Raw genomic sequence first — 15,459 nt, forward strand, 5'->3', positions numbered from 1 at the left:
ATTAAAATAAATAGATTCCTCTTCAACTAATGTCAAAATTGATTTGAAGAAATTTAATTAAAGCACTTATTTTTTATCATTTTATTCTGTGGCTTAAATATATTCGAAGACCAAAAGATTTCAACTTTAAAAGTAAAAAAATAATTCTAATTTTAAATTCATAAGCACATACGCATTTAAAATTCAAAAGGCACTTATTTTTTTTTAATATACGTTCGTATAGTTCGCAAGCCGTGTGTACATACAGACAAATTTATATTATATAAATGTCAAGGCTACAACTAAGCAGGATGCTTCATTTTCATTTAAAGTATTTTTATTTGTCCTTCGTTACGTTAAATTTAAATGGCATTGCAATAGTCATCCATTGCCATATTGAAAAAAAAGTAAACTAATCGTTTTGGCGGGTCTTTTGACAGATGGGGGCGTAATTTATTTTTGCATAATTGTACATTTATTACGCGGTTATTAAAATGCTATTTATAAGGTTTATTTATAGATAAACTTCCTGAATCTTTGATGAAGTATTCTCGTATATTATACTGGCGACAGGGAAGCATAGAATGTTACTGACAGACCCAAGTAAAACTGCTTGTCAATATTATAACGCATCAATTCATTTTGACAGTTACTCAATAATAAAAAATTGGTGTTGCCAGAATTGAAATCTAAATGTCTTTAATCATTTTTAATATGTATTGAAATTACTGGACCGTTTAGAGATAACGAAATGTCTTCGGAAAATTAAAGTCAAATTGTTTACTGTAATTTTTAAAATTATAATTGTTTTGTAAAAACAACAACAAAAACTAACAAAGTCTGGGATTTAGTCATTTCTAGTTTTTATTGAGATTCAGGAAATAAACACTCTCAACTTCTTCGTAATTAATATAAATAAAAAATTAGATTTAAATTTTAAACTTGCTAAGTAAAGTTTTTGCCGTTCATATTTTTAGAAAAAAAAAACTAAATAGCGTTATTTCACAATATAAGCACGTAAAAAATAACGACTATTTTCGTTTCGAATAGTGTAAGGCGTTGAATTTGAAAACGTTATTTTTGCATTATCAATTAACTTTTTAATTTTTGACGTGACGATATAGAATTGGTTTTAAATGTCTTTTATTTTTCTTATCCTATAAATCAACAATGACAAATAACCCAACGTACCATTTTCGTAGTGTTACCATTACACAGATGATACAAAAATTTATTTACCGTGGCTGTGTAGACATTTTCCATGGCACAATAACAAAAAACGAAAGCTATTTTGATTTAAAAAAATTTTAATATAAATATTCTATAGTCTGACTCTTTCAAAGCACTAAAACGATTTTGATTAAATTTGTAAAGAAGCAAGTTGAAACTCCAAATCAAATAAAAATAAACTTTATTCAAGTAGGCTTTTACAAGCACTTTTGAATCGTCATTTTACAATTAAGTGAAGCTACCACCGGTTCGGAAAGTAGATTCTACCGAGAAGAACAAGCAAGAAACTCAGTAATTACTCTTTTTTAACATTTAAAAAGAACATACACTGAACATTACATTAAAGAACTATAAAAAATCCTACACAAATGTTATTAGAAAGATTTTTTCAAAGCACAGGATAAAATATTTAAGTGTATTTATTTGAACCCGCGATCTTATCCAATCATACTAAGCACTGAGACATTATTTAGACATAATAATAAATATAATGAATACACAATAACAAAAATTTTAACTCTGTAGGTCGACGGGTATGGTAATCATTGTTTGTACGTATCATTCTTTACAAATATTACCATGAGGCGTCTTAATCCAAACATATATTATGTAGCTTATATATCAGAACTTATTATCGACGGTGGCTTCATCCGCTTGTGGGGGGGGAGGGGATAGTCATAGATTTTAGGTATAAAAACTGTCTCTGTGCGTTAATGTTTAAGCTTCGTGATAAACTTTATCAAAATCGATTTAGTGCATTGAAAGAGTCAGACTATAGAATGTTTTTTATTAAAGATAAATCATATATATCATATTACTGAAAGCATCTGTTTGTATAACTATTTTTATATGGGCTTCTATAGCGTTGTCAAGTTGGATAAGTAAGGATATATTACGTACAAATATAATTTATTGTATTTAACTAACATGGCTGTATTTTTAATAGAGTAACTACTGAGTTTCGAAACCGGAGGTAGCTTCACTAAATATAGTTGTTAAATGACAAGTCAAAAGTGCTTGTAAAAGCCTACTCGTAAAAGGTAAGCGGTTTTGTTTTATACTATGTAAAGATAAAAAGTTTTTTAAATTATATATAATATTTTTAAATGTTTTCTAATAGTAAGTTATTAGTAAAATATTTTGTTATAATCTTTATTTAAATTTCATATAAAAAACAATCACTACATAGTATAAAACAAAGTCGCTTTTTCTGTCCCTATATCGATTTTTAAGCTTAAATCTTTAAAACTACGCAATAGATTTTGAGGCGGTTCTTTTTAATAGATAGAGTGATTGAGGAAGGTTTTTGTATATAATACAGGGACAATATAGAAAAGAAACACTGATAATTTTAGAAGTTTCTAATGTGATGTTAATAAAGTCTATAGTTATTTAGTATCAGCATATACTATAATAATAAGTATTGTATTATACGTTTGTTTGTTGTAATCGATTCGAATCCGCTATCCCCAAAAACTCAGGGAAAGTAAGCTTAACTGGGTACGTCAGTAAGCTAACAATTAGGGATGAATAGCGCAGGTATGTTAATAACCGGTCACAAGTCTAGACTTGTTGGGTAATCCTAAAGAAAACATCGTAAAAAGATGACTTGAACCGTCAGCAGAAAAAAATATTATTTTCAAATTTTACGTTAACAAAATTAGTTTTATAACATAGTCTTATTATCTTGATATATATGATTTAATAAAGAATATAGTGTATATAATATTTGTGTTTGAGTTGAAATCAATTCGACTGAAAAATTGCTGATATTTAAAATTGCGTTTGTATTGTTTTTCTGACGGTACACGTGACGTTGTTTACACTGTGTTACGCCACAGACGACCTCAGTGTTACTTTTAAGCGGTATTCGTGTCGTCAAACACGTTATTGGTGGGTCACAGGTATTGTTGAAAGCATTGTCCTAAAAAATAATAAAATAATATATTTGTTTATCAATTATATTTATATATGAAACTGTTACATAATTATCACTCATATTGATCATCACGAAGGTTTAGTTATATAAGATACAGGGTATTCGATTCAAATCCCAAGCTATTCAACAAACAACAACAATAGCTTGTAAATTTCCCATTGTCGGGCTAAAGTCTCCTCTCCCTTTAAGGAGAAGGTTTGGAACAAATACACATGTGGCACAATTTCTATGAAATTTGTCACATGCAGGTTTCCTCACGATGTTTTCCTTCACCGCTGAGCCCGAGATGAATTACAAAGACAAATTAAGCACATGAATCAGCGGTGCTTGCCTGGGTTTGAACCCGCAATCATCGGTTAAGATGCACGCGTTCTAACTACTGCGCCATCTCTCCAGAACGGCTGGACCGATTTGGACGGGACTGTCACTGGCATAATAATACTATTTTCACTGATATAATAAGAAGTAACTAAGGCTACTTTTTTTGTTAAATTCAATCGCGTACAAGGTCGCGGGCACAGCTTCATTTCATTCATTCATTCATACATACATACATTACATACATACATTCATTTGTAAAAAATACATTGGTAAAGAAGATACTCGTATATTATTTAATACAAGATATATAGATGATAAAAAAGCGTAGTCACTTGTTGACTTCCAAGCAGGATGTATTATATACACATATAATTGTATGAAACTAACATATTTTTTTTAATGGTGAGGTTCTTGAGGGCGCTACTCGATAAAATCTACATTCTGAACCGTTAGTAGCTTCACTTGATAAAGTTTTAAATGACGATTCAAAAGTTGTAAAAGCCTAATTGAATAAAATTGAAATTGCCGGAATATTGTGTGTATTAATTCAGTGTTGCCATTGTATAAAAAGCACTGATCGAATTTTACAGGCATTTATTTCAAAACTGAATAAGACAGATCTTTCTAGAATTAAAATGACGTCTAATATTCATAACAAGGAATAAACTGAATTAATTTACAAATCGTCTGTATATAAATAACTAACACGTAATTAAAAATATAAAACAATTTACAATGTATTCCCACGCTTTGTAATTACTGTTTTTTTGTATTGAATAATTTCCCTGAATCGTAAACGATGTACAGCTAACTATTAAACACAGGCACATGATACATAACATCGTAGGTAAGTACAGTACGACACAACTTAGATGTAGCCTCGGCAAAATTCGTAAAACCGATCACATCCGAATTGAGTACGCTATCTCAAATTATCAATAATTATTTCTCATGCGAATATGATCTTTACACAAACGTAAAAACTTGTAATATCATATGACCTAATATATTCGTCAATTTGACGCGTCGATTTACATGCACTCGCTTTCTCGGGTTGAACTGACGCGAGAATCTAAAGCGACGAATAGCGTCGTATAGCGCGATAGGATCAGATATTCTACCACCAAATAACAGTACTCAGTATTCTTGTGTTCCGGTTTGAAGGGTGAGTGAGCCTGAGTAACTACAGGCACAAGGGACATAACATCTTAGTTCCCAAGGTTGGTGGCACTTTGACGATGTAAGGAATAGTTAATATTTCTTACAGCGGCATTGTCTGTTGGCGGTGGTGCCTACTTAAGGTAAAAGCAAAGTAAAGCCCATACGCTCGTCCGCCAACCTATACCATAAAAAAATATAAGATACCAAGATATTCGTGTAAGCCATAAGTAGCCTTAGTCCTTGTAGTTCAAGCTTCCTTCATACGAAACTTCATCAAAATCGGTTCAGTGGTTTAGCTGTCACAACAAATTAGCTACGCTTAGGACTTAGAGTTTAAAAGTCAATTTGGCGTTAAAACCAGTATCCGGTTAAAACTAGTTATATCTGGATTTATCGAGATTACGAATCAAGTAAAACCAGTAACTTATTTGCTCACAGCGATAAGTGCAAAAAGATATGCAGACTTTGTTATTTTTGCTTTTTGCTCGTTTTTACATCACTGAACCCATATGGGTTCCCCTACCACCCCTACCACCAAACGGCCATACTTAGTATTGATCAACTAACTAACTGAAGTGACAAGGTACATCTCAATTGTCGAAGTTGGTGGTGCAATAAGTGTCTTAGAGGTCAATTCTTTCAGTGCAGTCTATGAGAGATGGTGACCACTAACCAACTTGTGGTTTTATCTCTCTTTGCTTTATCCACCACGCTCTGATTACGGTTGGTGGGTAAACATGAGAGCGCACCTATAGCGACCCGGTCCGGCTTCGCACGGGTGCAATACTGACACAAAACATACTACAGAATTTGTTTATTTACGACATCTCATTACAAACTTCTATAATTATCAGAATTTCTTTGCTATATTTTCAATGTATTCTACACAAAAACCTTCCTCTCGAATCACTCTATCTATTAAAAAAACTGCATCAAAATCCGTTGCGTAATTTCAAAGATGTAAGCATACATAGGGACAGACAGCGGTAAGCGACTTTGTTTTATACTGTGTAATGATAATTACGTGTATTTAAATATATTCTATTCTATTGTTAGTGAATAAATAATTGGATGATATATATTTTTTAATAATACTAGGAAACGTAACAACAATCTGTCGTGTAAACGACTGTTGTTTTTTTTTCAACAATTAATTGTGTTATTGTTGACAACTTATTTTTTAGCTGAGATGGTCTAGTGGTTAGAACGCGTTCATATTAACCGATGATTGATGTTCAAACCCAGGCAAGCACTGCTGAATATTCATGTGCTTAATTTGTGTTTATAATTCATCTCGTGCTCGGTGAAGGAAAACATCGCGAGGAAAGCTACATGTGTCTAATTTCATAGAAATTCTGCCACATGTGTATGGTTGGTGCAAACCCGCATTGAAACAGCGCGGTGGTTTATGTTCCAAAGCTTCTCAAAGGGAGAGGAGGTCTTAGCCCAGCAGTGGGAAATTTACATCTTTAAATGGTATTCGTAAAAGAAATATCATTTTAGATACACAGACGTACTGTCATTATAAATGTAATCGTAAGTAATTATATAAATAACAATTATTTATGTATTGTATAACCAAACATAGATATATTACATACATCGCTCATTCGTAAAACTTTATGAGGTAGCCGCGTTGTAAATAAATCTCTACAATTATATACTATATCTTATATAAATAGATTCGGTTACTAAAAAAATAATCTTTATTAATACTATATATAAAAAAATAATTATTTACCAAAGAACTGTTTACATTAATGACTAACTATGAGTTTCTTGCCGGTTCTTCTCGGTAGAATGTACTTTCTGAACCGGTGGTAGCTTCACTTAATTGTAAAATGACGATTCAAAAGTGCTTGTAAAAGCCTACTTGAATAAAGTTTATTTTGATTTGATTTACTTCTGATGGTACTCTCAAACTAAGGGTTTCTTTCAAATTAAGGGTTTCTTAATTTGCAGCAATTAATTATAATTCAAAAATTGGGATCGTGTTACTGAAATATTAGAGTTGATAACGCAACTCTAATCTACTTAGCGATGTAAAAAGTCGCAGATTCGTAATCTCTTGAGCTAAAATAATTATAATGATACAATAAATTTTATGTATATATTTTTATAGGGGAAAGGGAAAAAGACTAACAAGACAGCATACTGTTTGCTGTTACGGTAATCGAATCTTTGAGCACCATTAAATCTTTCAAAATAATTGTAATTTATTAAATAATTTCACAAATTGAAACATATATAATCTTTTATTATTAACTTATTTATTAATTTTTAATAAATATTATTGTAATTATATAACTAGCTGAACTTAAGATTTCCGTACCACATTTTACCCCCTTAGGGTTTTGTAAAATCGTTACTTAGCGGATATCTACACCCTATAAGGAAGCTATCTGTAACTGTCTATAATTGAACGCAATTAGTATTTATTCCGCCCCGTTTTCGCTCGGGTGCAAAGCTGATACTAAATATTCTACAGAATTTGTTTTACGACATCGCTTAACAAAATTCTAAAATTATCAGTGTTTCTTTACTATATTGTCCATCTATTATATACAAAAACCTTCCTCTCGAATCACTCTATCTATTAAAAAAAAACACATCAAAATGTAAAGTTATAAATATTTAATCTCACAAAAGAACGTAGGGACAGAGAAAGCTCTTATTATAATATTTAGTAACGACAAATGCTCTTTTTTTGTTGGCAATTATAATTTAATTAATAATTGAAATCAATATAACGAGCAAAGCCATATAACTGTCTTGTGTTTGAAGTATTACGTTACATGACATGACTAAAAATTTGCATTACTTACATCGACATTTGTCACGAATCTCATCTAAGTTGCTAAGATAAACTTTAATACTAAGAGATTTTCAGTTCGATGATTTGCATTGATTATTTGGAGGTCAGGATGACACTTTTTGTTTTAATAAGATGACGCCCTGTTAATTTCTCGACCCTTTTTTTCTCTTAAGTCGAGATGGCCCAGTGTTTAGAACGCGAGCATCTTAACCGATGATTGCGCGTTCCAATCCAAGCAAGCATGAGTATTATGTGCTTCATTTCTGTTTATAATTCATGTCGTGCTCGGTGAAAGAAAACATCATGATAAATGCATGTGTCATAGTTCATCGAAATTTTGCCACACGTGTATTCCAGCAACCCGCATTGGAACAGCGCGTGGAATGTGTTCCAAACCTTCTCCTCAAAGGGAGTTAGACCAAGAGTGGGAAATTCACAGGCTGTTGTTGTTGTTAATTATACAAACGGATACCAAACAATAATCCAATTAAATTAAACAATTTCGCAACGATTGACTCGAGTTGTCTATCAATTAAAATTAACGAAGATTTACGTTCAAATTCAAAGGTACCGAATTATAAATCAATTGAACATATTGTAATGGTCTTATGTACATTAGCATATCGTTGTAAATAATAAGATTTAATGAGACAAGGATACCTCAGCTTGTTTAAATATCTGCTAGTCGTTATAGTAAATCGTGGACAGCGCGCAACTGGCATTTAAACCTTTGATGTTTCGTTGGTCACATCTGTCAAATTTAGAATTATTATCGAGTGGATTGTGTGAAATTGAGTACCGTGGATTTTGTGTACCAACACACGAATGTTTGATCAAAATCGCTGTGTTTACACATGTTTTTTCATTTAACAATAAATAAATAAATAAAATAAATGTAAATATTAGACAACATCACATATATTACTCTGATCCCAATGTAAGTAGCTAACGCACTTGTATTATGAAAATCAGAAGTAACGACGGTACCACAAACACCCAGACCCAAGACAAGATATAAAATTAATGGTAATCAGCATCGACTCGGCCGGGAATCGAATCCGGGACCTCAGAGTGGCGTACCCATGAAAACCGGTGTACACACCACTCAACCATGAAGGTCGTCATATAAATGATTCAAAACTGTTCGTAAAAGCCTACTTGAATAAAGTTTATTTTGATTTTATTTGTTTTTGTAACCTATAATAATATTATAGATGTGAAAGTAGCTCTGTTTGTTGCACTTTTACGGTTAAACCAAAGAACCTAATTTGATGAAATTTGTTATGAAGCAAATTTGGACTCCAAAGAAGGACATAGGGTCCTTTTTTCACCCGTGATAACCAACCTCTAAAACGCGAATAAAGCTGCGACTAGCAACTAGTTTAACATATAAGGTATTGTAGAACCTTAGAATTAAGCTTACACAGGTACGTTTTATATTACGATCAGTGGCGGATTTACAAATCTGCCGCTAGTAGGCTATTCAATTTTTGCCGCCCCTACTTTTTTTTGCAACATTTATGATTTGTGTTCTATCGTCCTCATTACATCGGTTTCTTCCCGTTATTAGTGTGATTATAAACTAGGTGATACTTCTGTCAGTTACTAGATTAGTTTTCCAACCCGCTATGTAGTGACGAGTATACGGATTACGGACGTAATGTGCATACATATAATTATAAATATTTTTTTATTTCTGTAAGATACTAACAAATTTGGGCTGATTTTGCCGCCCCTCTAAATCTACCGCCCTAGGCTCCAGCCTACTTAGCCTATTGGTAAACCCGCCACTGATTACAATACAACTTTGATTATTCGTCACAAAACAGTAAATTTTATCGTAACGTTTTGTGAAAGCATTACTCATCTCCCTGGGTTCCAAATATTCTTAAATACTGTCATATTTTAGTATTTATCATAGTCATAGTTTAAAAGCTACCAACTAAACCAAAAGTACCTAAAACTACTACTAAGTACTAAAAGCTACCAACAGTAGAATCTACTACTACCTACCTATTATACCACCTTTATTAATTTATGTATAAGCCTTCTTATGTTAGCATATATATATATTAAATTGCCTTTAATTTGCATAATAATAATTGGTTGATATAAATAACTACTAAATTCGTTGTCGTTATTCTAACAGAATATAAATTCCGAATCGCTCACAGTCACATTAAATCAAACATATATATATGTTAACACTATATCATAGGAAAATAATCACATATATAATAATGTACATAATGATAATTCAATTAGTTATTTGAACAACTGAAACGTAAAACATATATGTAATTACAATGATAGATAACATATAAATATCAAAACATATTAATAAAGATTTCATAAGTGCGTCGTCATTGACATATGTACTCGGCGGGTAATCAAACCCGTGGCCCGCGTAACTGCATCATTTATAATATCGATATGTTACGTATTGTACCGTCGGGGGCAGAAGTGTTACTTCTTTATTTTTAGGGTGGCAACGTTTTAAATTTCGTACAATTTTTAAGTCGTCGATTATAACAACGGCCTGTATATTTCCCACTGCTGGGCTAAGCCTCTCCCTTTGTGGAGGTTTAGGTAGGTTAGTCTATGATCAGCCTCTTCTATTGTGTAGCGTCTTTTTACATTTCTAATATAAACAAAATATATGCAACACGTATAATTATTATAATGATACATTAATTGAATTGTACATATATTATTATGTTATAATTCATAAAGGGATGATATGTGTATGGGTATACCGGTTTTCATGGTTACGCCGCTCATATGTCCCGGGTTCGATTCCCAGCTGAGTCGATGCAGAAAAAGTTCATTACTATGTTGTTGGTCTGGGTTTGTGGTGTTATCGTTACTTCTGATTTCCCACAACACAAGTGCTTTAGCTACTTACATTAGGATCAGAGTAATTTATGTGATGTTATCTCATATTTAATAATCATTTTTATTTAATTTTAGTTTTAATCTACTATCAAAAACAATATAAATAAACGTTTTTCAATGCGACTGTACCACAGTAAACAAGTACAGCGTAAGAACGAAAATTCGTGTCATCGATTGACCTCTGCGTTCTCACAGCCGAAAACAAACTCTAAGCCTTTATGAATAAAGTTCAATTTAAACTGTATTTATCTCCGAAGTCAATTGCAAAATAAGTCTCCCCCTCAGGGCATACCTTAATGAGATTTTAAAAAACAAATATATTAACACTGTCGAATGTTTAGTGCAGTTCGATTACTAATTAAAGAAAAAAAATGCAATAAATAAATCTAGACTAGGTACCTACATACCTAGCTAGTCAAAAATAATTTTAGGGTTCAGAGCCAGGCAAGCACTGCTGAATATATATGTGCTTAGTTTGTGTTTATAATTCATCTCGTGCTCGGTGAAGGAAAACATCGTGAGGTAACCTGCATGTGTCTAATTTTATCGAAATTCTGCCACATGTGTATTCCACCAACCCGCATTGTAATTGTGGTGGAATATGCTCCAAACCTTCCCTTAAAGAAAGCTTTTTTAGTTAAGCTTGCTGCTGTTAAAAGCCTAGTAGATAAAGAATATTTCAGTTAGATTTCTGCATGTTTTTAAAATTAAAACCTTTTGAAATTTATCTTTGCCCTAAAAATGGTCTGTATTAAAAAAAAAGCTTAACGTATATTACTTTATGCAAATGAAGTTCCAAACTCGGGTTTTACGTAAGTTTTTTACGGGAAAAACATAAAAACGGACAAAAATACACTATATTATAATTTATATCTATAATTATCAAAGCTATTTTACATTTAATTGCCGACAATTGTCCATCTCGTGCCGCCATTATTTTTTTGCATTTTTTTTTCTATTGTTCTGTTTCCCGCGTTTTTCGTTCGCAATATAAACGTAATAAACACGCCAGTGCTTAAGATGCGCAATGATTATAAATAGGAATCACATTATAAATTGGTCTATATTTTCTAAAAATTAAATCATTTGAAATAATCGGAAACGGTTTAGTAACGTATTTCTTTCTTGTTTGTCAAACGATGGAATACAATTGTTTGTTGACAATTTGACACTTGGTTTTCAAGTTGTCAAATGTCAAACGAATTTTTTTTTTGATTGATTTTGACGTGTAGCAGTGTTACTAGTAAAAAAAGTTGAATAAAATATAAGTTATTTATTGATAATTTTGACGCTTTATAATTGAACATAATTAAATTGTTTTAAAAGGTATTCCTTAGTAGGTAACTTCAATATTATGTCATATTTTCGAAATTTTGGCGGGAACGCCTCCGTTTTACAAACAGAGGTTCTATGATTCCCATAAATTAGTTTTTTGGCTATATATAATCATAATTAAGAATATTAATGTCCCACTTGTCATATAAATTACTGAATTTTATAATTCATGAAATTTTGAAACGTAGGTACTTATAATATCACACCTTAACATATTAAAGCTTTATTTTTCTTTTTTAATTTTTATATTCTTCATTACTGTGTTATCTTTATTATTTCTTAATTTTAATGATAATATAATTTAGTTATTAATGGAGTCATTATATTTTATATAGTTTGCTATTAATTTTTGAAGGTCAATCTTGTTTACCTATGTATCATTTTGAATGTTACCTACATCAAATATTAATTTTAAGTGTTTAGTGTGATGGTAACATTACAATAAATAAAAATCATATAATGAAACTCCGAAACGGCTAGCGTCTTTTTGTGTATTGGGTTATATGCTTCATAGTTATTTTAAGTCTTACAAAAAATATTTAAATCAATATAAATATTATAAATGTGACTCTGTCTATCTATCTGTCTGTCGTTCTTTCACGATGAAACCCATAAACCGAATTTGATGAAGCAAACTTGAACTCTAAGAAAGAACATAGGCAACTGTTTTCCTAACACATGACAACCAATACCCTAAAAGGCGAGCAAAGCTGCGGGTGACTACTAGTATGAGTATAGTACGACACAAATTAGATGTAGCATCGGAAAATGCAATGGAATGAAAATAAAACCGATTACTGCCGGTTTACACAACCAATAGATATAGCTCCCTATCGCGCCATTCGACGCTATAGATTCTCGCGTCAGAGACAGCAAGTGCAAATGTAAATGTGACAGCAAGTGTAAATCGACGCGTCAAATTGACGAATAAAGTAAAGTAAAGTAACAGCCTGTAAATTTCCCACTGCTGGGATAAGGCCTCTTCTTCCATTAAGGAGAGGCCTTGGAACATATTCCACCACGCTGTTCCAATGCGGGTTGGTGGAATGCACATGTGGCAGAATTTCGATGAAATTAGACACATGCAGGTTTCCTCACGATGTTCTCCTTCATCGCCGAGCACGAGATGAATTATAAACACAAATTAAGCACATATATATAGTGGTGCTTGCCTGCGTTTGAACCCGAAATCATCGGTTAAGATGCACGAGTTATAACCACTGGGCCATCTCAGCTCTTGGGCCATCTCAGCTCTGACGCATTGACGAATATATTAGGTCATATGATATTACAAGTTATTACGTTTGTGCAAAGATCATATTCGCATGAGAAATAAATATTGATAATTTGGGATAGCGTACTTAATTCGGATGCGGTTTTACGAATTTTGCCGATGCTACATCTAACTTGTGTCGTACTATATGTATATCACAATATTTGACCATAGTACTCAGAACGTAATAATTAAAATGTTTATTTTATTTACAGAAACAATACTGCAACGTCCGTACTGAAATCTGCTGCAAGGTTGAAATATTCCAAGCGACCAGCCAAGGTGCTGTCGGAGTTGGATCAACACTAAACCAGGGTTCATCTTACGCTGGCCAATCATTTGCATCACAAGCTGGCTCAGCTTTCGGAGTTCAAGGACAATCCACTCAAACTGGTCTTGGAAGCAACGTTGGCTTAGGAACAACTGGGTCTTCGTTTGGAGCTAAAGGCACTTATGGAGCTCAGAGCGGTACTACCTCATCATTTGGATCAAGCATTGGATCAATAAACAGAGGAACAGTTGGATCTACTGGTTTTGGTTCTACCATCGCGCCATCGACCCAAAAATTCGCTGCCACAAATGGCTTTAAGGCCACTGGACAAACCAATCTAATTGAAACCGACTCCATATCAGCTGGTAGCATAAACGCGGGCGTATATCGTCCTGGTGCTATTGGATCCAACTTGAAACCTGGCATACCATATCTGCCACCAGTAGACAACGCAAAGAGTGACACTAACATCATCAGCTCAACAGCATACCCAACTCCTACCTTCGTAACTACCCCCAGACCTACCGTCAGACCTATCACAGCTAAGCCAACCTACCTACCCCCTCCTGTCTCATCTACTTCAGCTCCTGGCTACCTTCCTCCCATTGGAGAACAGACAATCAACAGGGAAACAATAGTACCTCCTAACCCGACATACAACGAGGGTTCTCTGTACTTGGACCAAAACAGACAACCAGTCAGGCCAACTCCAATCCCAAGTAAGTACCTTTGCCTTAATCAGTCTTTTATAATTATGGTGCAGGAAATACAGATTATGCCATAGACATGCTAAAGCACTTGTGTTATGGAAAATCAGAAGTAATGACGGCACAACAAAAGACAACATAGAGAACTAATGAACTTTTACTTCATAATTTGGTCCTTGGAGACGACCATGGAGGTCGTCGTTCTTCTTGATTCCTACCAACTTTACCTATCAACTTTTTCAAGATTGATAATTATTTTATTAACATAAGAATTAATAACATTAAATGCTTAAATATATACAAATATGAACTAAAACTAGTAACTGTATAAATCTTGACCGCGTGCATTGATGGCAAGAACGCTAGCAGCATTTCCACGTTGAAACGCAATTCCGATCATCTGGGCAAACGAACCCTCCTGTCACCAGTGTTGGCAATGAGGCGAGGTGTTATACTTTTGATAAAGCGTTTTGTAATTACTCTAAGGGCCGTTTCGATAGCAAACTTTAACTATTTACTTAGAATTAATGTTTGTGTTCTCTTCTACCAGGTGATATCCCAGTGGGCTGTGCTGCAGCGCTGAAGTGTACTCCTATTGAGTTCTGTACCGCTGAAGGCGTCATCTCCAACACAACTGTTATCTTGACCAGAGATCAAGATGCTTACAGAGTACCTCTTACTGTAAGTTTTATCTTTTTTTATTAATCTTTACATGTAATAACATTGGAGTGTCTGTTTGTAATATTTAAATAAACCTTTTTACTCAATGCATATGTAACATTTTTACAATTTTTGTCCGTCTGTCTGTTTGTTTGTTCCGGTTAATCTCTGCAATGGCTGGACCGATTTTTACGGGACTTTCACTGGCAGATAACTGATATAATAAGGAGTAACTAAGGCAATTTTTTATTTATTAAATTCAAACGCGTACAAGGTCGCGGGCACAGCTAGTACTTTTATAAAAGAAAAAAATAAATATATCAATAATGGCTATAAGAAAGTAAGGATTACATTTTTGTTTGTCTGTCTGTCTATCTATATTAATATTATAAATGTGGAAGTAAGTCTGTATGTCGCCCTTTCTCCGCCAAACCGCTGAACCGAATTTGATGAAATTTTGATACGCAATAAACTTGAACTCCGAGGAAAGATATAGAGCGAATTATTTAAATAAGTCTAAATATTAACATATAAAAATACTGTTAATTTTTAATTAACTGCTTATGTCATTGACACCATATTAGTCTGCGCGGTTAAGTTGAATTAAGCACTATTTTAAGAGTCGAGATGGCGCAGTGGTTAGAACGCGTGCATCTTAACCGATGATTGCGGGTTCAAACCCAGGCAAGCACCGCTGATTCATGTGCTTAATTTGTCTTTATAATTCATCTCGTGCTCAGCGGTGAAGGAAAACATCGTGAAGAAACCTGCACGTGACAAATTTCATAGAAATTCTGCCACATGTGTATTCCACCAACCAGCATTGGAACAGCGTGTTGGAATATGTTCCAAACCTTCTCCTCAAAGGGAGAG

At 33.2% G+C, this 15,459-nt stretch overlaps 1 protein-coding gene across 2 annotated transcripts in view; it reads left to right on the forward strand.

The window, feature by feature from the left end:
* The window catches only part of LOC124541826, a 60,607-nt gene that overhangs the window by 22,470 nt on the left and 22,678 nt on the right, over nt 1-15,459 (forward strand). For both annotated transcript variants that reach the window (XM_047119732.1, XM_047119733.1), the window contains exons 3-4: nt 13,164-13,938; nt 14,477-14,607. In XM_047119732.1, the coding sequence (XP_046975688.1) occupies nt 13,164-13,938; nt 14,477-14,607 (906 nt within the window). The remainder of the gene's footprint in view (nt 1-13,163; nt 13,939-14,476; nt 14,608-15,459) is intronic.

This window comes from Vanessa cardui, chromosome 29 (genome assembly GCF_905220365.1).
Source record: "Vanessa cardui chromosome 29, ilVanCard2.1, whole genome shotgun sequence".
Lineage (NCBI taxonomy): Eukaryota > Metazoa > Arthropoda > Insecta > Lepidoptera > Nymphalidae > Vanessa > Vanessa cardui.